Genomic DNA, 19,895 nt, shown 5'->3' with positions numbered 1-19,895 from the left:
GACCTGGTTTCATGTCGCCTTAGTTTCATGTACTAGTAAACATTGGTGTGGCTTAGTCTTGTTTAACAAACGGCCAGACACCAAAACCATTATGCTGGGCAGTTTCCACCTCATTTGGCTTCTGACAGACTTTAGAATATGCTGAGGAGACCCACAGTTGTCAAAAAGAAGGAAAAACGCACACATGGAAAGTCCTCTAGCAAAAGAGGGGAAGGAAAAACAGATGTGGAATATTGTAACAATGCAGTTACAGTTGGACGCATACTTGTCTAATGCAAATAGTCGAATACGTCTTTATTTCTAATACATTTATACAACTTTTTAAACCTATTCTGTATAAAGTCCCCTTTGTGTTTTGCTCCTTTTTGCCCTTTTTTTCTTAATAAAAAAACCATAAGTTACAAATAAAATAGAATGGCTTTATGTTTAGAATGATGATAGCAAAAGCCAAGGGGCAGGAAAATATGAGAAATGTTTAATTACTGAAAAATACTGGAGTTTTCGTGTCTGTGGTCTTCCTTTCATTTTGCTTCATCAGTTAAGATCTATTAAAGCAAAAGGGGGGGGGGGCTCTGGACAGTATTTCACCATCTCTTGTCTGAGTCCCTTTTCCATCTTCCCTGCACCTTTTCTTGCCTCGTCCAGCTGGCCTAGGAGGTCTCTGACCTGGGCTTCCTTCTTAACCCCTAGATTTGGCTCTGGTGCTCCTTCAAAATGGATTTCCCAAAACACCCGAAACGCCTGAAAAGAAGCTGGAGATGAAGAGAGTTTCTGAAGTAAGGCTGGAGCAGATTTGTTCCTTAGAATTCCAGTCACCCCCATCCATCTCTCGGGGGGCTGGGAAACCCCCTGCCTCGCCTCCCATGAGGGTCTTTCCAGGCACTGAGCAGCCGGGTTTGTGCGTTGCAGCCCCCACCCCTTGGTCAATGGGCCATGAGCAGCAGCTGGAACAGCCAAGGCCTCCGCAGTTCTCGAAAGAAGCCTGGGATGTTGAGTGGGGGGCTGGGGGGTGGGGGTTAAGATGAATGCAATCCAAGTTCAGATCTCCTCAGCCATGGAAGGTCATTCTGGCCGTGACCCGTCAAAAGCGCGGACGGCAAAAGCGCAATCGACAAAATCGCGCCTTTGACGTCATCACAGCGCGACGAAAAAGATCGAAAAATTCAAATAAAAATTAATAAAAATTAAATTAAAGCAAGCCGATTCACATAAAGGTAAGGGTTAGGGTTAGGGTTAGGGTTAGGGTTAGCTTTAGAGCGTTAGCGTTAGCGTTAGGGTTAGGATAAGGGTTAGCATTAGGTTTTTCGTTACTTTAACGGTTAGGTTTAGGGTTAGGTTTAGGGTTAGGTTAAGAGTTAGGTTTAGGGTTAGGTTTGGGGGGCTTAGGGTAAGGTTTTCGCTTTCTTTTTACATTTTTCGATCTTTTTCGTCGCGCTGTGATGACGTCACAGCGCGCTTTTGTCGAGCGCGATTTTGTCCTACGCGCTTTTGTGGTGGAACCCATTCTGGCTTTCTCTCCAGCCTTCTGTCCCTGGGGGTTGGGGCTCCATTAAAACTTAAAGATACGAATACAGGAGGAAGTGCTCCATCTGCTGCGTTGACGTCTCGGAGGAGGAAAAACATAAATACCATGGCTGAAGCCTCCTAAGACGTTATCAAATTCGTCTTTTTGTTGCAGATCTGTTGTGCTGTGCTGGAGAGAATGTTGGCATGTAAGTGGCGGCTGTGGGAGTGGATCACATCAGGTCAGGAGTGCAATCGCCCTTGAGAGAGAGAGGCTTGTGAGAATCCCTCACAGGACAGGACGTTGCTGCCACACAAATAGCTTGAGCTCTTACTTTGGCGTGTAAAGCCAGACTGGAATTTTCACACTGTCCCGCTGTGAATTGTGCTTCCACCTCCTCCTACAAACACACACCTCGCATTGCATAATGGAGGACGTTGGGGGTTCGTTCTCCCACGTCGGCTTTGAGGACCTTTGGCCTCCAGATTGCTGTGTTCCAAACAGATGTTTTTGTTTTTCATTCCCATCTATGCTCTTGAGCACTGATGTTCCCTCCAGCGATGCAGTCAATATATTGCAGTGATAGGATACGTTTCCAGAAAGGAGGGAAACGGCTCCCAGGCCGCTATCACGATTAAGGCCGAGCTTCCTCCCTTGAGAAATTATTCCTTGTGGAGTCTGTGGCTCTTTCGTGGCCCTATTCTCCGGACACGGCCTTCTGCTCGCCCTGCCTGAAGCCTTGCTCCTTGCCTTTTGTCTAGGGGTGCTGGATGCTGTGGCTACGGAGAAGCAGGGCAGGGCCTCCCCCACAGGAAAGGCGGTGAGATGCTGGTAAGGACTTCTCCCCGAGGTCGGGGCTGGGAGAGGAGGGAGGATCGGAGAGCCGCCAACTGGGGGCAACAGCATTTCTCAGCTCTCCAAGAGCTCCGTTTGTGTGTTTCCCAAGTGGCTTCATTCCCTGCGTGCAAAGCATGTGATGCCCCCTTAAAATGGAGCTCCAGGTTCCAGCAGCAGTTTCTCTGTCGGGCCAAAGTTTTGCCCACTGAATAGTGTCGTTATATTTGCTAATAATAGCATGCTTTTATGTTTTCTGCCAAGCACTTGAGCAATAATCAGAAAATAAATATTTATCATTTATTTACAGGCCTCCTAGTAAATGCCCACTTACTGAAAAAAACGGGAGCAATTAGCAGTAATCCTCAAGCCTGCTGACTCATTTTTCTTGCCCATGGAGACATTTTCCCCCTTTTGTTTACAGGCTCCAAGTCTACAGCCTGGTGGTTTTCCAAGGCACGGCTCCACCGGAGCATCTGCAGGCCCTCTTTGGGCACATCTTCACCCGGGTGCTTACCTACAATCCTCATCTGACAGGTAGGATCCCCAGAAGGGGGCAGGTGTGCTCAGGGTTGCTGAGGGACGAGGGAGGCCTTTTGCAGGACCCCCTGCCGCCCCCGGGAATCACCCAGCAGGCTCTGGAGCAGCTCCCCATAAGGCCCCAGGCTCCTGCCAGCACGTCTGTCTGGTCTGCCTTGGAAGGGCTGGGTAGGAATCGGACGGGGCCAACTGTGTGGTTGGGACATGGCTCCCGGCAGAGCCTCGTTTTAACTGCCATATATTTTAAGGGACAAATTCATTAGTGCTCAGTCAAATTAGTGCTTGTCGACTGGCAACTACGCGGAGGAGGGCCTTTTCAGTAGTAGCTCCGACCCTTTGGAACGATCTCCCCGTGGAGATTCGTACCCTCACCACCCTCCAGACCTTCCGCACAGCCCTCAAGATCTGGCTATCCCGTCAGGCCTGGGGTTAAAGATTATAATCCGTCCCCTCCCAAATGATGAATGAATGTTGCTTCTATTTTAATTTACATACTGTTTTTATATGTCATTGTGTGTACTCCCTTCCCTATACGTTGTAAGCCGCCCTGAGTCCCCTCAGGGAAAAGGGCGGCCTATAAATAAATTTATCTATCTATCTATCTATCTATCTATCTATCTATCTATCTATCTATCTATCTATCTATCTATCTATCTATCTATCTATCTATCATCCATCTATCTATCTATCTATCTATCTATCATCTATCTATCTATCATCTATCTATCTATCTATCTATCTATCTATCTATCTATCTATCTATCTATCATCTATCTATCTATCTATCATCTATCTATCTATCTAAGTTCTTCAAGTGAGGACAAAGCCAGAATGCATGTTTTACTCCTGAGTTGTTAAAAGTTAATGCGACTCTCCAGCCCTGGGACTGTCTCTCCATTCAGCAGCTGTTGGGCCGGAGTGGGGCGGGGCAGGGCAGGCTACGATTCCAGGCTCCCCTGGAAGTTGGTGATGGAATTCGGGCAACCAGCTGAAAAGTTGAACAATGGATAGATCTGATCTGAGATCCCCTTTTTTCCCGTTGCTTGCTCTGGCATTCTGCCCTTCTGCCAAGGTGATGGAACCTGGCCACTCTCAGTCTCTGGGGCTCGGATTCTGCAGTGATCAGGGGGAGGGGGAGGGAAGGACGTATGTGTGCGTGTGTGTGTGTTCTGAAGAGCCTCTCGGAAGGAAGGAAGGAAGGAAGGAAGGAAGGAAGGAAGGAAGGAAAGGAAGGAAGGAAGGAAAGGAAGGAAGGAAGGAAGGGCATTTTACCAGATACAAACCAGTGAAGAGTCTCCTTCTGCAGCCTGGCTCTTCCTGTTCTGTGAAACCAGCCTTGTCTCCCTCCCTCCCTCCCTCCCTCTCTCTCTGAGCAGTCTCCGATGCCATCCATCTGCAGAGGAATGGAGCTTTGCCAGGACCAGCTCGCTGCTTGCTACCTTATACCGCAAAGTACGTGCTCCTTTCCAGTGAAGGCTGCTTAATAAAGCAGGCTGCGCTTTACTACGCTGCCCGCCGTGCGACCCGGGCAGCATTGGCACCGCTCAGAAACAGTTCCTTTCAATTACTGCAGAACTGGTTCTCTGGCCCAGAAGGGCAGGAAAGCTAGGAAGTGCCCCAGCAGCAGCTCTGTCTGCCAAGAAGCTGGCAGGGCAGATGGAGGCTCTCAGCAGTAGGAGGGGAAAGGAGCAGGAAGGCCCCCCTCCCCCCGGACGCTTCCTGTTTTCCATCCAGGGCAGGGCGGGGTGGGAGGAAGAAGAGTAGGTAGATGAAGAGTTGCCAGTATCTGTGGTGATGTCTTGGGAGCCCCTCACTTGTGAACTCCTCAGCGCAAAGCTCACTTGGGGGGCAGTTAGGGCTCAGAAAGCTGCTCCCCACGATTCCAAAAGCCATCCCGCCCCCTCCCAGGTCTTCGTGGTCTTCCAGGCGGAGGAACTGACCCGGCGCTTGCAGCAGGTCCTGGAGACGAGCGAAGTAAACTGGCACCACGTCCTCTCGTGCGTCTCCACCTTCTTAGTCTGCCACTCCCAGGCAGAGCAGCTGGTCAAAGGTACCGGCAGCGGCTGGGAACTGGGAGGCTCTGAGAACTGTGCCAGATTGGGATTTGGCCTCGAACTGAGGCTCCGGGAGTTTCAGGTTCCTTTAGCTGCAGTCGGGTAGGGAGTTTGAGACCGTCCTGTGTCTCTCCTAGACCTCCTGGGGGGTCTCTTGCGGAAGGCCTTTGCCAACTACGACCTGGAGAGCTTGATCACCGCGTTCTTAATTGTCCGCCAAGCAGCCTTGGAAGGCCCGGCCTTATTCCCCCCTTACGCCGAATGGTTTAAGGTGAGAGCCACGGGGGAGGGGGGGTCTTTCCTGGGGAGGGGGGTCTTGGGCCTGCAGGCTTTGCGGGAGGCAAGCGGAAGGAGGCTGCCGAAGGGGAGCCAAGCTGCAGCCTCGTGACCCTGCCTTCGTCCAGGCCTCCCGAGGCCTTGGTCCAGGGACACCCGGGGGAAGGTGGACCGGAAGGCCGTGTGCCACGTATCCAGCTTCTCAAGGCTGCTGGCTCCATGGGGCTGAGAAGGGGGTCCCGGGCAGCTGTGCTGGACATCAGGGGCCGGGAGGGAGGGAGGGAGGGGTGCTGGCCAGTTGGGCTCCAGGCACCGCTCTCTGCTTCCAGCTCACTTTTGGGAATGGCAGCAGCCTCCACAATGGCGGCAGCAGGAAGGCCCTCGTCTTCTTCTTCAAGTTCCTGTCGCAGCTGGTGCCCTTCGAAGCTCCCCAGTACCTGAAGGTGGGCGCTGCTCCCGCTCCTTGGCGGGTGGGCTGCGAGGTCTCCTAGGGTTGGCAAATTGAACCGCTGCCCAAAAGCCATGCTGGCTGGGGATTATGGGAATTGAAACCAAGTAGGTTTCCTACCTTGGAGGATGCTGTCGAGGCAGCGTGAACCCCAGCCTGCCCATTTCTGCTCGGGGGGGGGGGCTTTGCAAAGGACGAGGGGGCAAAGCAGGGCATTTAGCGTGCAGCCAGGGGCACATCTGTCCTCCCTTCCCATCCTCAGAGACTCCTGGAGCTCCCCTCCGCCAAAAGAAAGGCCAGGACCCCAACAGCATCCGGGCCTCGGGGTGGGGGTGCCAAGGACATGGTCCCCCCCCCCCAGTTTCCCTGGAGTCCTGGATCTGCAGCTGAGAGAACTGCTGTTTTGCTGCCTCTGGAATGGGGGGGGAGGGGGCATCTCTGCTTTGTGCCTCACTTTGTCTGAACCTCTCCAGGTCCACCTCCTGCACCCCCCATTCGTGCCCAGCAAGTACCGGGCCCTCCTGCTGGAATACACCACCTTGGCCAAAACTCGCCTGGCAGATCTCAAGGTGCCCCCCCTCCCTCGCTGGGAGACAAATGGAGGGTGGTAGAAGCCCCCCCCCTCCACGTGCCCATGGCCTTCCGTACTGTGCCCCCCCCGCCCCCGATTCAGCTCTTTCTGCCTGTCTCCCCAGGTGTCGATAGAAGACATGGGCCTCTATGAGAACCTCTCTTCCACCGAGGAAGCCTCCCAGGTACGGACCCCCATCAGTGCTGCCACTTGTTGTCATGGTAACCTCTTAAGGGGGGCAGATTTCACCTCCCTATCTGCAAAATGGACCGGGGGGGGGGGGAGAGAATGATATTCCACCGCCAACTGTTTAGCCAGCTGTGATGGGCTCAGAGCATGCAGGCGGCTGGGATGGGCACCCTGAGGTTTGGGGCTTAGAACAGCAGGGTGTGTGTGTGTGTGTGTGTGCGTGTGTTACTGGGAGGATTTGTGGTTCCAGCCCTTTCCCCGAAGCCTCTGATCTTGGAATGTGCAGCTGGCCGTTGAAAGGCAGCCTGATGAGAGACGCTTCTTGTCTTTCCAGCTGTGGCCTGTGAGGGCAGCTGATGCCCATTCTGAGCACTCCAGTTGTGCTCCCCGAAGCCCTGGGCTGGGGGGATGGAGGCCTCCAACTGCCTGAGTTCCCTGCATGCTTAGCAGCATCTCCTCTCCTCGGCGCTGTGGCCGCCTTAGTCTCTTCTGTGGTTTTGGCGTCCTCCCTATTGCCCACTGCTTGCCCCGCGCCCAAATTCTTCTCTCCCATCCTTGGCCTGGGCAGTTGTGCAAAACAGGCGTTCTTCTTTTTGTGTGTGTGTGTGTGTGAGGTAGCCGTCCTGTCAAGCGCTTCAGGATGTTGAAAAAGCCGTCCAGATATTCCGGAATACTGGCAAGATCCCAGCAAGCGTTCTGGAAGCCAGGTAAGGTCTCCTCTTTTGAGGGCAGAAGGAAAGACCATGGAGATCTTAAGGGTGGGGGCGGAGACCCAAAGTACAAAAATGTCAGGTTCTCGCTTAAAAACTTTCAAGAGCAAAAGTGCCCAGCAACTTTCGTTTTGCATGTTTACAGATAATTTATTAAGCTTCTGTGCTGCCCAGCTTCTCTTGAGTGGCTTATAATCAAATCAATAAAGATGAAAAAAATGGCAAGCACGACCCACTGGGTGGAATGAAAAAAGGGGGTCTGGTTTTAGAAGGGTCTTCCTGGCTGCGGAGTGGGGAGGGGCAGGTCTTGGGAGGGAGCTCGACCCAGGAGGCTCTTGGAGGCTCACTTACAGGAGGATCCTGCTGGAAGACACTGCTGAATTGAAGAAATTCAGAGAGTCAGGTTTACATTTATAATCTCTCTCTTGCTCCTAAAGGCGTTTGTTCTTAATCTTGGGGGGTTGGGGGGGCTCACTGTGATTCATCCGCCTGCTTCTGTCTCTCAGTATTTTCAGGCGGTCCTATTACGTCTCCCGCTTTCTTCCGGCTTTGCTTGTTCCACGAGTGGTGAGTTTTCTTTTTCCCGTTGTTCGTGTCCAGTGGAATCTTTAGATATTTTGATCTTTTTCTGTTCAGAATGGTGCTCTGTTAACAGGAAACTCTCTCAAATAACCTGCGGGATAGAAATGCCTCCAATACGTTAACTTTGCAATGCCAACTTCTTTTATTGTTTTCTCTGTAGCTTCCGGAAAGCCCCGACACGCGCGTAGCTTTGATAGAAGCCCTCAAGAGGTAGGAAAGGAATCGTTGGCCATAAAGGGCGTTTCCCCCCCCCCCCCCAGCGCTTTTCAATGGGAAGCATTGTGTCATTCGATCTACCTTTGGCTTCCTTGCATCGTGATCCCTTCTTGCCTTGTTAAGTGTGTCCGGCAATCTAATCAACCCCAGTAATATTACTCTGGATTTCGATCTTACTTTAACTCAGAGCGGCTGCCATTCTTTGCAGCCAGCAAGGGGTTCTGCTAATAAGAGCGTGTGATGTAAATATTCTGCCCGTGGTTATTGTGATTTTGCTGCTTCCCTGGTTAGAAAAACGGCAGCCATTGCTTTTTCACAAAAGAGCTAAAAAGGGATGGCTGCTTTCTTTTAGCAATATATTAAGTTAGCAATTTCCTTTCCCTTGGCCCTCAAACCCAGGACCCTAGGAGCGAGTTTCCTTTAAGAGGAGCCCTTTCTAATGCTAATTAAAAGCTTTTTGGGTGGGGGCTCAGCATCTCCCTCCCTTTTATCATTTGACTATTTAGTCGATAGGTACTGTAAGACCAAAAAAGGGTTCTTTGTCTGTTCAAACCTGTCCCCGAGAGCTGTTGTCCTTTGAAAAGGTTGTAATCAGGGTTCTACCACAAAACCGCGGACGACAAAATCGCGGACGACGAAAGCGCGTATGTGACGTCATCACAGCGCGACAAAAAAGATTGAAAAATGTAAAAATAAAGCTAAAACCTTCCCCTAACCCCCCCAAACCTAACCCTAAACCTAACCCTTAACCTAAACCTAAACCTAACCCTTAACCTAACCCTAAACCTAACCCTTAACGTAACGAAAAACCTAACGCTAACCCTTAACCTAACGCTAAACGTAACGCTAACGCTCTAACCCTAACCCTAACCCTTAACCTAACCCTTACCTTTATGTGAATCGGCTTGCTGTAATTTAATTTTTATTTCAATTTTTCGATCTTTTTCGTCGCGTTGTGATGACGTCACATACGTGATTTCGTCGACCGCGCTTTTGTGGAACGCGCTTTTGACGGGTCACGGTAATCAGATGGTGTTTGGGAAGAGACTCCATTGGTTCCCTCACTTCCATCTGGCACTTGGTCATCTTAGGAAGAGGTTCCAGAGGTCGAAGATGCCACCAGGTGCCCACCACTGCCTGCCTGCCATCTCAGTTGCATTTTAAAGAGATTTGCCTAGAGTTTGCAGAAAAGAGGGGAAAGAGGGGAAAGTCACTATAAACATTTGGCATGCAGCAATTGAAGAGTGTTGGAGGAAAAACAATTATTCTCCTAAACCAGGGCTGGAAAAATCCCTCCGAATGCATACGCCACTTACCTGGAAGAGTGTGAGGCTGCTGAAAGGAAGCTCTTGCCAGGTGAGCCTCCTCGGTTCTGTGTGCATGAAAAAAACCCCTTTTGTCCTCCTGCGCAGGCTGACCTGCTTCTGTGGCCAGAAAGGGAAGTACGTGGCGGAGTTAAGGCCCTGGCATGGATCTGTTTTGCAGAAAAGTGGGGCGAGGCCTGCCAGGGGAATCGGCAGCCTCGTTGGGCGCCTGGCACTGAGTCATCCAAGAGGGCAGGGAGAATCCTGAGCCTGCGGAGTTTTTCTGCAGTTACTGGGACCAGCACAAGGTTCTTGAGAGTTGCAAAACCTGAGATGCTCCAGCCGGTCTCACGGGCTCCAAGTCGGGAATCGAGGGGCCCAACCGATGGCTGCTTTGGCGGAGGGCGACCTCTAGTGGCTGCAGGAGTCATCTTGGGCCTTCTGGATACCTCCTGACCAGCCAGTTGGGCTGTTTTTCATCCCTTCTTCCTCCCAGATCAGTGTTTCTCAACCTTGGCCACTTCGCTGGCTGGGGAATTCTGGGAGTTGAAGTCCAGACATCTTCAAGTGGCCAAGGTTGAGAAACACTGTCCCAGATTGATGCCGATGGAATGGCATTGCCAGTTAAAACTCCAAACAGCTGCTGGCACTGTAGTTGCCCGCTAGGATTAATGCCCGGAACCCTTGAATTCTTCAGGCCATTTGCAAGGAGCTGAAATACTTCCGTTTGGTTATCTAACAAGGGCAGCAATTGTCAGGCACGCAAATTGTGATCTGGTTATTTAGGACGAGCAGCCAGGGAGGGGCAGAGAAATGGCAGGTAGCAACCGGTCCCCTATGTCAGCCCAGCACCCCAAAATAGCCTTGGCTGGATTAAGGTTACTTTGCCAAATTACTGAAACTTCAGATTGTGAGCTATGAAGTCCCAGGCGGAGATGAGGGCGACTTCCTTTCTGCCGGAAAAGGCTTCAGGTAGCCACGGCTGCAAGCTTTCCCCCCACGCACCCCCCCCTCTCTCTCACCTGCCCATATTTGAGGCAAGGCTTCCCACAGTCCTCTGTGTGATCCAAAGCTCTTTTCTCTGCCCCTCAGAGGGATCGGCTGAAAGAGAGGTGGGGGGCCCAAAGGAGCCCCTGGAGCGACTAAAGGCCGAACTCGAAGCGCTGAGGCTGCTCGTCACAGACGCAAACAAGCACAGTGGTAGGTAATCCGGGGCAGCTGATCCCTGGGATCCGAGGTGGTGCAGTGGTTAGGGTGCAGTACTGAAAGCCACTACAGCTGACTATAATCTGCAGTTCAGCGGTTCTAATCTCACCGGCTCAAGGTTGACTCAGCCTTCCATCCTTCCGAGGTGGGTAAAATGAGGACCCGGATTGTTGTTGGGGGCGATATGCCGACTCTGTAAACCGCTTAGAGAGGGCTGAAAGCTCTATGAAGCGGTATATAAGTCTAACTGCTATTAACTGCTAACTGCTATTGGGAGAGAAAATGGGCAGAGGAGAGCAGAGGATTTCTCTGAGCCTCTCAGGCGGAGCACGCTGGCTGGGGAGTTCTGGGAGTTGAAGTCCGGGCATCTTGAAGTGGGCAACATCGAGAAACTGCTCTCGTGTCATTGAGCAACATCGGGGGACCTCCGAGCTTGTTCACAGCGCAGCTTTGGAAGGAGATTGCGAGATGCGGCTCTGAGCGAAACCCTGGGGCAGCCGGGCTCTGTCTCGGCAAACGATCTGGGCAAATCTCTGCTCCGTTTCTGGTATATTGATTAAATGCACCTCTCGCCCAGATCCATTTAGCTCAGGTAACATCTTGGTTTTGGAAGGGGTCCCTTGAGCCCAAAGCTCGTGGCTGCTTCTGTCCCTGGCAGGCGAAGGGCTTGCCAAGGTTTTATAAAGCTCACTAAGGAAATTCAGCAGCTCAGCAGGAACCGTGTTGCCTTTCCTTCTGCTGCTCCTGGGGGGGGTTCACGGGACCCTCCCCCCTGCTTCTCTGGCATGGGCTCCCCTGTGTTGCAGCCGTTCCAGCCCAGATGGCGGTGGTCTCTGGGAGGCTGATGGAGGCTTTGGGAGACGGGACCGATGGCGATGAAGCGGCATCCTTGACCTTGAGGGTCAGGCTGGACCTTTGGGCTCCTGAAGTTGGTGCAGCGGATCAAAGGGTGCGGAGGGGAGCGTGTGGCTGGGGTGGGTGGGGGGTCCGGAAGGGCCCTCTCGCTCCTTTGCAGCCATCGCTTGGCTGGGCACAGAGGTTCATCAGCCGAAAGGGGCAGACGTGAGCCGGCCTTGTCTGTGTTCCAGGCGGTGGATCTTCTGCTGGCCTCCTTCTGTCAGGGTGTAACGGCTGCCTCCTTCTTCCTGCCCCCTGACAGGTAAGACGGATTCTGGCTTATTTGCAGCGTCTGCGCTGAAACATCCACGCAACACCTCCCCCCCCCCCCAATTCATCCTCGCTGTTGTGCCACAGTCCACTCTTTGTGTTCTCCGCAGGCAAGGGCCCTGGCCTTCCCTCTTCGTGAAGATGGTCAGTGGGCACCGCCGCCTCTTGTCCCCCTTGCTGAGCCGGCTCTGCCAACTTCTCTACCACCAGGTTGGTTCCGTAGGATGGTGGGTGGGTGGGGTTCCTCTCCCGGGGTTCCTCTCTTGGAGAAGTTGGTTTTCTGCCGCCAGTTGACTCGATCTGGTGGCCTTGCAGGGCTTGACCTGCCAACCTCCCCCTTTGCTGACTGCAGGGACCTTCTCTGAGCGACGCCCACGTCCTGGGCCTGGCTGCCTTTGTGGTCCATTTCAACGAGGCCGAGTCCCTGCTTCCCCCCGTGGACCTCGGCTTCCCCTCGGTCCCCCGTGTGGCTCTTCACACAGACCTTCCCCTCGCTGGACTCTGGGACCGTTTATTGGCCCCCAGGGGTGGGGATTCTGCTCTCTTCTGCTTGCGGTAAGCCCCTCCCTCCATCCAGGCCACAAGCTGCCCTTTCACAGAGGAAGAGGGGGCCACGCATGGGGCCGAGCCCTCGGCCGGCTGTTAGAGGAGAGGGCTCGAGTGTCGTGGGCCTTTTATAAAAGTGGAGGGCCAGAATGGAATAGCAGACACTGCCCGGGGCCGTTTCCTGAGCTGATCTCTTTCTCAGCATTGCTGGATGAAATCTAGCAGCTGGCCAGAGGGAGGGAGCCGCATAAACCTTGTCCATCAGATGAAGAGGGGGCCGAACGCCTGAAAAGCTGGTCCCGCAAACTATCCTTTCCCCACCCCTTTTCTGCAGGTTCTGCACTGCAGCCGTTTCGTACTTCCTGTGCAAGTTTCCTTCCCTTCCCCACCAGCAGCTTTGCTCCGTCCTTCATCCGGGGTTCGTGAAAAAGGTAACTTTCTTTCCCCCGGCCTGAATTCAATCCCGCCTGTCTCCATTTCCCCCCTGCTGAGATTCCCGCGCAGGGTCCTGGTGCTGGGTGGGACCTGCCCTGATTGTCCCAGGTTCCGCCTGACGGCAGCTCAGAATTTCATGGTGGCTGCAGCCTTTGTTAGCCTCCCTGAAGTTGCGGTTTGCTCCTCGTTCAAGGAGTTTTTGCATCCCAGCATCTCCCGTGCGCCTGTCTGGCCTCATGAGCTAAGCGTGGCCTGAATGAGGAACCAAGTTCGTTTCTGTGGCTGGAGAGGAGCCACTGGGTGGGGGAGGAAGCGCGTGTGCGCCTTGTTGGTGGCAACATCCACTCTCAGTTTGTGCCTGGCGAATTTTCTCAGCGACCCCTTCAAGGAGGCGGAATTCAGGAGGGCTTCTTAACTTTAAATGAGCCCCTCTTCTGCTCTGCAGCTCCAGTATGTCGTGCCACGGCTTTGCTTGGAAGCGCGAGAAACGGGCTGCGGAGGGGACTCGGCTGCGTCTCCTTGGAAAGCGCCCTCCCGCCCTCCTCTCTGCCACCAAAAGGCGGCCCTCGGCTTGTGGAAACAAACCCGTTTCCAGGAACTCCTGCGGGAGGAAGCCTTCCAGGTAAAGACCACCGTGGGGGCGGTGAGATTTTGCAGGGCTCTGGGGCTGAGACCGACCCCCATCCCCTGCTGCCCTTGGAAGGCAGACCGTTTCCCTTTCTGCCCTTCTTCCAGCTGACCCTCCCGGAGTGGTTGAAGATGGAGCTGCAAGTCCTCCCCGACCAAGATCTGCTTTCTGCTAACGAGAGGTGAGAGCCAGCTGCCGTAACGCTCCAGGGAGGTAATTTGGGCCGTTCATTAGTTTGCCGTCCCTCGGAGGACGGTGTAAAACAGCAGAGTGTGTTTATTTGGGGAGGGGAACATCATGGCCTCATTCAAGACCAGCTTAATTACGCCAATGAGCTTAATCACCAGTCCGGGAAGCGTAGCCTCTGCTGTGGCTGCTGTTAGCAAATGTAGTGTCAGCCTCTGCTTTGCTGTTGCTTCGGCTGCCATGAAACGGGGAGGGAGGGCATGGTATTTGGGAGGGGTTACTCATTGTGCTGGAGGAAGGTTCTGGAGTTCAGCTGCCTGTCGTACTGCGCATGCGGAGGAGATTCCCGCCAGGACTAACGGCACCGACATTCCATCTTCGGGATGCCTTTTGAAGTTATCTCACACCTGACACTTGGGAGAATTATGATTGGACTGTAACTGGGATGCCAAGGGGTGGGGAATGGGCTATTCTATATATCCATCGCTTTCGCGCCTAAATAATCAGACTTCGCTTCGCTATGCCTTTAATCATTTATAATTAGTAAAAGTACACTTGATTTCTACTCATGGAGTCTCGTGGTCTTCTTTCCTAATTATCTAATGGAGAGGTGCTGACATGTAGCCCCTCTCCTGTTCTGATTTCCTCCCTTCTTTGTTCGACTTTGTGCCCCCCCACCCCTCCAAACTGGGCTTTTTGGTCCCTCGGCAGGCAGGAGTTCCACTCCTGGTCTTTGCACCAGCACTTCCTCCCGAGGCCCGTGGCAGCTGGAGGCTGTGGGGGGGACCTGCGAGAGATGGGGGCTCTTTTCGCCAAGGCCATTCTGGATTCCCTTCAAAGGTAAGCTGATTTTTCTGAAGCCTTTGCCTGCTCAGCCAGCGGGGATTTTCTGCCCTAGAGCTCCCCCCTGCAACCAGATGATTGCCTGGCTCTGTTGCCTGTGATTAGTTCTATCAAACAAAGGTTACGCCGTGCCTACAGATCTCACACGGATCATTGTCCGTGGTTTTCCATGGATTCAGACCCCCATCATATCTAACAGCAGATCCCCTGAAATGGTCTGTAATGAAGAGATCATTGACTATTTCTGGATCCAGCTCAAAGCTTATGGATAGCCCATTATTTCTTTTTTTCCTAGGAAATGCCATGATTTGTCTTACGTACGTACAGTTTATATGACTTATTGCAGTGTTTCTCAACCTTGGCAACTTGAAGATGGGGAAGTGTCTAGGACAGTGTTTCTCAACCTTGGCCACTTGAAGATGTCCGGACTTCAACTCCCAGAATTCCCCAGCCAGCGAATGCTGGCTGGGGAATTCTGGGAGTTGAAGTCCGGACATCTTCAAGTGGCCAAGGTTGAGAAACACTGACTTATTGTTTTGGATTCCAGCAGAGACTCTGAGCCCTGCAGCCTCCAAAGGAAGCCCACGTGTTCCCTGGGCCCTGCGGGAGGAAACCCGGATCTCTACTGCAGGTTTCAGGTGTGGTAGCCGTGCCACCTTTCCTTCTCTCTCCTTTTCCTGCGAGAGTTTCCCATGAGCTTCAGGGGGGGCCTCTTCAGCAACTGCCGTGGCCGAGGGGCTTTCCTAGCCCACAAGCGTCCTGGCCCAGGTACCTGGCAGCTGTGCTGTGCCTGCTAGTCTCACCTGGCTCTGCCCACCAGAGTGCATAAGAAAGCACACCCAGGTGCGCCACTGCGTTGAAAGAGGCGATGGGATTCCAGCCTCCGTATAACTCTGGGCGGGCAAAGAATAGCAATAGCAATAGCAGTTAGACTTATATACCGCTTCATAGGGCTTTCAGCCCTCTCTAAGCGGTTTACAGAGTCAGCATATCGCCCCCAACAATCCGGGTCCTCATTTCACCCACCTCGGAAGGATGGAAGGCTGAGTCAACCTTGAGCCGGTGAGATTTGAACAGCCGAACTGCAGAACTGCAGTCAGCTGAAGTAGAAACACTCCAGGGTGCGGCTGGGGCCCCCCCAGACATGATTGGGTGTCCAACTCCCGTCAGTCCATCCGGGCTGCCCCAATGCTGGGATTCTACCTGGCTGCATTGGGGAGTCACAGCGAAGGTGCTTCATCCAGAGCCGAGGTGGCGCAGTGGTTAAATGCAGCACTGCAGGCTACTTCAGCTGACTGCAGTTCGGCTGTTCAAATCTCACGAGCTCAGGGTTGACTCAGCCTTCCATCCTTCCGAGGTGGGTGAAATGAGGACCCAGACTGTGGGGGCGATATGCTGACTCTGTAAACCGCTTAGAGAGGGCTGAAAGCCCTATGAAGCGGTATATAAGTCTAACTGCTATTGCTATCTATCTATCTATCTCTATGTCTGTCTGTCTGTCTATCTATCTATCTATCTATCTATCTATCTATCTATCTATCTATCTATCTATCTATCTATCTCTATGTCTGTCTGTCTATCTATCTATCTATCTCTATGTCTGTCTGTCTATCTGTCTGTCTGTCTATCTATCTATCTATGGATTGTTGGGGGCGATATGCTGACTCTGTAAAGCGCTTAGAGAGGGCTGGAAGCCCTATGAAGCGGTATATAAGTCTAACTGCTGTTGCTATTGCTTTCAGCCTGGTTGGAACAGGCCTCCTTCCTCCCCCCCCCCCCCTCTCCACTCCTTCCTCTTCCAGAGAGCGCAGAGTTCCCTGCATAAGAATGCCAGCAGTGGCTGTCAGGATTTTGTTCTGGGTGGTGGTCCTTCAGCCTGTTATTAGGCTGGCCTATCAGCCTCCTGGGCGCGTGGGCAGGGACTGGCTCTCCTCTCCCACTGGCCTTGCTCCCCCCGGGGCTGCGGAGGAGAGGAGGCCTTCAGAGGCCTGCCTTGATTTCAGGAGCTGGTGCTGGAGCTGGAGCTGGAGCGCAGGAGAGGCCGGCCGGAAGAGCACTTCCTGCTCCAGGTGTTCCAGGAGAGGCTGAGGGCCCCGGGGACCACCGGGGCTGCCCTGGGGGACCGGCTGCTCCGGCAGCGGGAGCTCCTCTCCCAAACCAGGTGGGTACAAGGGAGGGGGGGACTCACCTGCTGCCTCCCCCCACGTACGGGCCGATGGGGGGGCAGGGAGGCCGAGCCGGGCTGGGCTTCTCCTGAGGGGCGTCTGCTGTTTCCCCAGGATCCTCTTGAGCCTCCCTCCGTCCGTCCTTGTAGCGACGCAGAAGAGAGGAGGGGAAATCGTTGTGTCCTGTGGCGGCTTTTTCTCTTTTGTAAACGCAGAACTGGTGCGTATCACTTCCTGGAGCCCAGCAGAGGCCCTGGGAACAACCTCCCAAGCGGCCTCTTCTGCCGCCTGGGAGAGGCGGGGGGGGGGGTTGAGGCAACCTGGGCTGCTCCTGACGGACACGGGGGCCCCTGCGGGAAAGAGGGACAAATGGGCACTTCAGGCCTGTGGGGTTTTGTTGGGGATTATTAAGTAGCAGAAGCACCTGGAGTGCAGGTGGCCTTCGACTTGTGTCCAGAATTTTGGTCATGAGTCTGAATCCGCTTTCTCCAACGAGCGGTTTTCTGCTGGGCTGCTGGGGGTTTGCAGGGGTTCGGGAGACCCTCTAGCTAAGATTCTGTGCAGTTCGGAGAACCCCCAAATCCCACTCGTGGCTGGCCCTGCCCACCCGGCCCCTCCCCTCCCAGGAGTCCCCACGTGGCCCGTTTTGGATACAGGTAAGTGCATGGCGCAGGTGGAGCCTTGGGGAGGGTGAAAATGAGGGCCTCTGGAGCCTGGGGAGGCCATTTTCACCCTCCCGGAGGCTCGAGGAAAGCTTCCAGAGCCCATGGAGGGCAAAAAGATCAAACACCCACCCGCCCGCCCCCCATGGTTCAGGAGGCTGACTAGGCCACGCCCACCATGGTCACATCCACTCAGCAACTGGGCAGAGAACCCCTTGCTAAAATTTTGGAAGCCCCCCCCCCCCCTGCGCAAAACCATCCTGTGATGGCAACCGGTTGCCAGGTGCTGGAGATGCGTTGGCATGACCGCAGGGGTGGTGTGGCAGCCAACCTTGAGGACAAGGAACTTGTGAAGTGCCTGGTAGCTTTGAATGGCTGAGCTGGGCTCCCTGGGAAGGTTTCCCTCACCTCCTCTTCCCACCGGATGTCGTTTCAGAGGAACGGCTGCTCCAGAGGATGCTCTCTGCCTTACGACATCACCGCACATTTCTTCCGGGTAAAGGAGACCAGAGGCGGCTTGTTCTTTCACCCCACGGGGTCCCTGGGCTGACAGGCCTCAGCTGCCCCATACTGCCCAGCAAGGGAGGCGTCCTTGGTCTGCAGAGACCCCAAGAGATGAGCCCCCTTCTCCTGCTCTCTCTCGCCATGGGGCGACGGAAGAGAAGCCGTTGGGGGTTGCTGGAAGTGGGCAGGGGGGACGAGGGCTCTCCTGGAGTCGTGTCAGGGTGGGGAACGGCCGGAACGAAGGGAAGGGGGGGGTGGCTGCTCTAGGTGGCTCCCTTTCCCCCTGGCTTCAGCAGGGGCCGCAGCTGGAGGGGGGGGCTGCCCTGGAGAAGGATGGGGGAAGCGGGTGGCCTCGCTTTCTGTGGGTTGGACGTGCTTTAAAGTCATTGGGAATCAGGCAGCGAAGTCTTTTAGATGGTGCTGGTGGCTGCGGGGCCGAGATTGGCTTCTTTGTGGCCCCTTGGGGTGGGGGTGGGGCCCTTGGAGTTGCTGCCCGCTGAGGGGGCCTGCCGTTCTTCAGGGCCTCCTGAGCGCCAGTGTGGAGTGCAGCCGCCCTGCCCAAGAGGTGACAGCCGTGCTCTCTTCGTGCCAAGCCAGGTGTCCCATCCTCCTCTCTTCTGCTGCGGTAAGAGGCCTTTCCCCACCCCCTCATTTCTGACACGCTTCTTAGAAAGGATTCCGGGCGGCTCCGTTGACTGGCGGTTCAGGGAGACCCATAAGCTCCGTTGGTGGATTTGGAGGTAGACTTTGAAGGTGAAAAAAGGGGGGGGCAGCCCTGGGGGAACGAAGCCCCAATAACCACCACCTCCGTTTGGTTGAAGGCAACGATGGAGGCTTCCTTCTAGTTTTTCTCAAAGATGCTTCAGGGATGCAGAGCCTGTTTTAATGAAGACGTCCGTAAAAACCTCAGCAGTGTTTGGTTCTCTTTGGCTGCCCCAGAAGGCTTGAAAAGGGGCTGGTTGTGGGCTTGGGGGCCCAAGAGATTGGGGGGGGGGGACACTGTTGCCATAGCACCGTAAGGAGAGGGAGGGTGAGGGTCCGTGGAGTCCCCAGACAGAGACCCTTCAGGAAGCTCCAGTCTGAAGTTGCCCATTTCCGTATCTGTTGACTGTCTGCCTTCCCTTTGCCTCCCTCCAGCGATGGTGGCCGCGGCTGGAGCCTGTGCTCTGCTCCCAGTGGAAGAGACTCTTCGATGGTCCTTTGGCTCAGGGGCTGCAAAGCCTCAAGGATTTACGGTCTTCTATCCAGAGGTGAGTGCAAGGAGCTGGGGGGGGGGGCTGCAGCTGGGGGGCTTCTCCGAGGGGCTCACGCCTGCTGCCTCAGCGAAGAGCTGGTCAAGGGGCTGACATTCCAGCTCCTTTTGGCTCTTCCCTCGGTCCCAAGAGCTCTACCTGCCCTCGTGTGGCCTTACCTGTAACAGGCCCTTATTTCAATGGGTCCGATGCCCTTTATCAGCTGCCAATCCTCCTCCTCCTCCTCCAGTGCCTGACCTCTGGTGCAGGGGCTTTCTCAGGGCTGCAGCACTAGAAGCTATTGCAAACTCATTGTCCCTGCCTGATCCGGGGGCCGGGATGCTTTCCCTGCCTCCCTTTTCCTTCAGGAGGAGAGGCCACCTGAGAGGTGCCTTCCTGGGACGCTTGGAGAGCAGAAGCCCAGCTGGGCCGTGGCCTGCTGAGGGGCCGTGCAGCCACCAGCGGTCAGTTCTTAGGATCGGCTGGGCTCCTCTCCCACTGACTCTCTACCTTCGCCTCCCAGCTGCCTGGCATCGGACGCAGCTTCCCTGCCCTCCAACAGGGCCTGGGTCTCCGCTGCTTTCCTCCACTTCTCTGTCCAGCAGCAAGCGGATCCTGAAGAACAGGGAGCCGTGCTGGGAAGGCTGGGGCCGGAAGCCGAGCAGGTGAGCCCTTTCAGCTTCCCCTGCGCAGGGAAGTTCTGGCCAAGGCGGAAGTTCTAAGGAGGGAAGCCTGGACTTGGTCTCTGGCGGTCGGGCGGAGGGACTCGGGGCTCCAGCTTCAGGCCGATAACTCTGTGGCTCTTTTTGTTTGCGGTTCTCAAACGGGCAGTTCCTGACCTACGTCCTCTTCTTCTCCGTCATGGATCTCATCTCGGCAAAAGTGGCTCCACAGGCGAGTTCTCTTCTCACCCGGGTGGATGGGAAAGGCCCACCGTGGCTCCACCTTTGCACACCTGGCGGCTCTGCCTTGCCTCGAACCTCTTGAGCCGCTTTCAAGAGCTGCAGGTGCAAACCCCGAAGCCTCCTTTGGACCAGGATCTCAAACGCCACCTGGATCCTTTCAGATCCCCTGGGCAGACTGGCTGGAGGCC

General features: G+C 54.5%; 1 protein-coding gene across 1 annotated transcript; it reads left to right on the top strand.

Moving 5' to 3' along the window:
* The first annotated feature begins 694 nt into the window (after positions 1-694).
* Positions 695-19,842, top strand: FANCA (FA complementation group A). Its single transcript, XM_087728943.1, is given in 32 exon segments — positions 695-776; positions 1,679-1,712; positions 2,266-2,335; positions 2,763-2,875; positions 4,255-4,275; positions 4,278-4,330; positions 4,787-4,928; positions 5,070-5,203; positions 5,538-5,651; positions 6,130-6,225; positions 6,352-6,411; positions 7,035-7,123; positions 7,633-7,693; positions 7,869-7,918; positions 9,204-9,280; positions 10,321-10,428; positions 11,241-11,383; positions 11,523-11,593; positions 11,712-11,811; positions 11,954-12,156; positions 12,482-12,578; positions 13,028-13,204; positions 13,318-13,391; positions 14,108-14,236; positions 14,787-14,877; positions 16,243-16,400; positions 16,519-16,624; positions 17,503-17,562; positions 18,091-18,195; positions 18,708-18,820; positions 19,326-19,467; positions 19,634-19,842. Coding segments are annotated over 32 exon segments (3,165 nt in total). The 5' UTR covers positions 695-758; the 3' UTR covers positions 19,790-19,842.
* The last annotated feature ends 53 nt before the right edge of the window (positions 19,843-19,895 follow it).

Source organism: Thamnophis sirtalis, unplaced genomic scaffold (assembly GCF_051295495.1).
Source record: "Thamnophis sirtalis isolate CommonGarterSnake01/CBP01778 unplaced genomic scaffold, rThaSir2_p1.2 scaffold_14, whole genome shotgun sequence".
NCBI lineage: Eukaryota > Metazoa > Chordata > Lepidosauria > Squamata > Natricidae > Thamnophis > Thamnophis sirtalis.
This window is presented reverse-complemented; position numbering and strand designations above follow the sequence as displayed.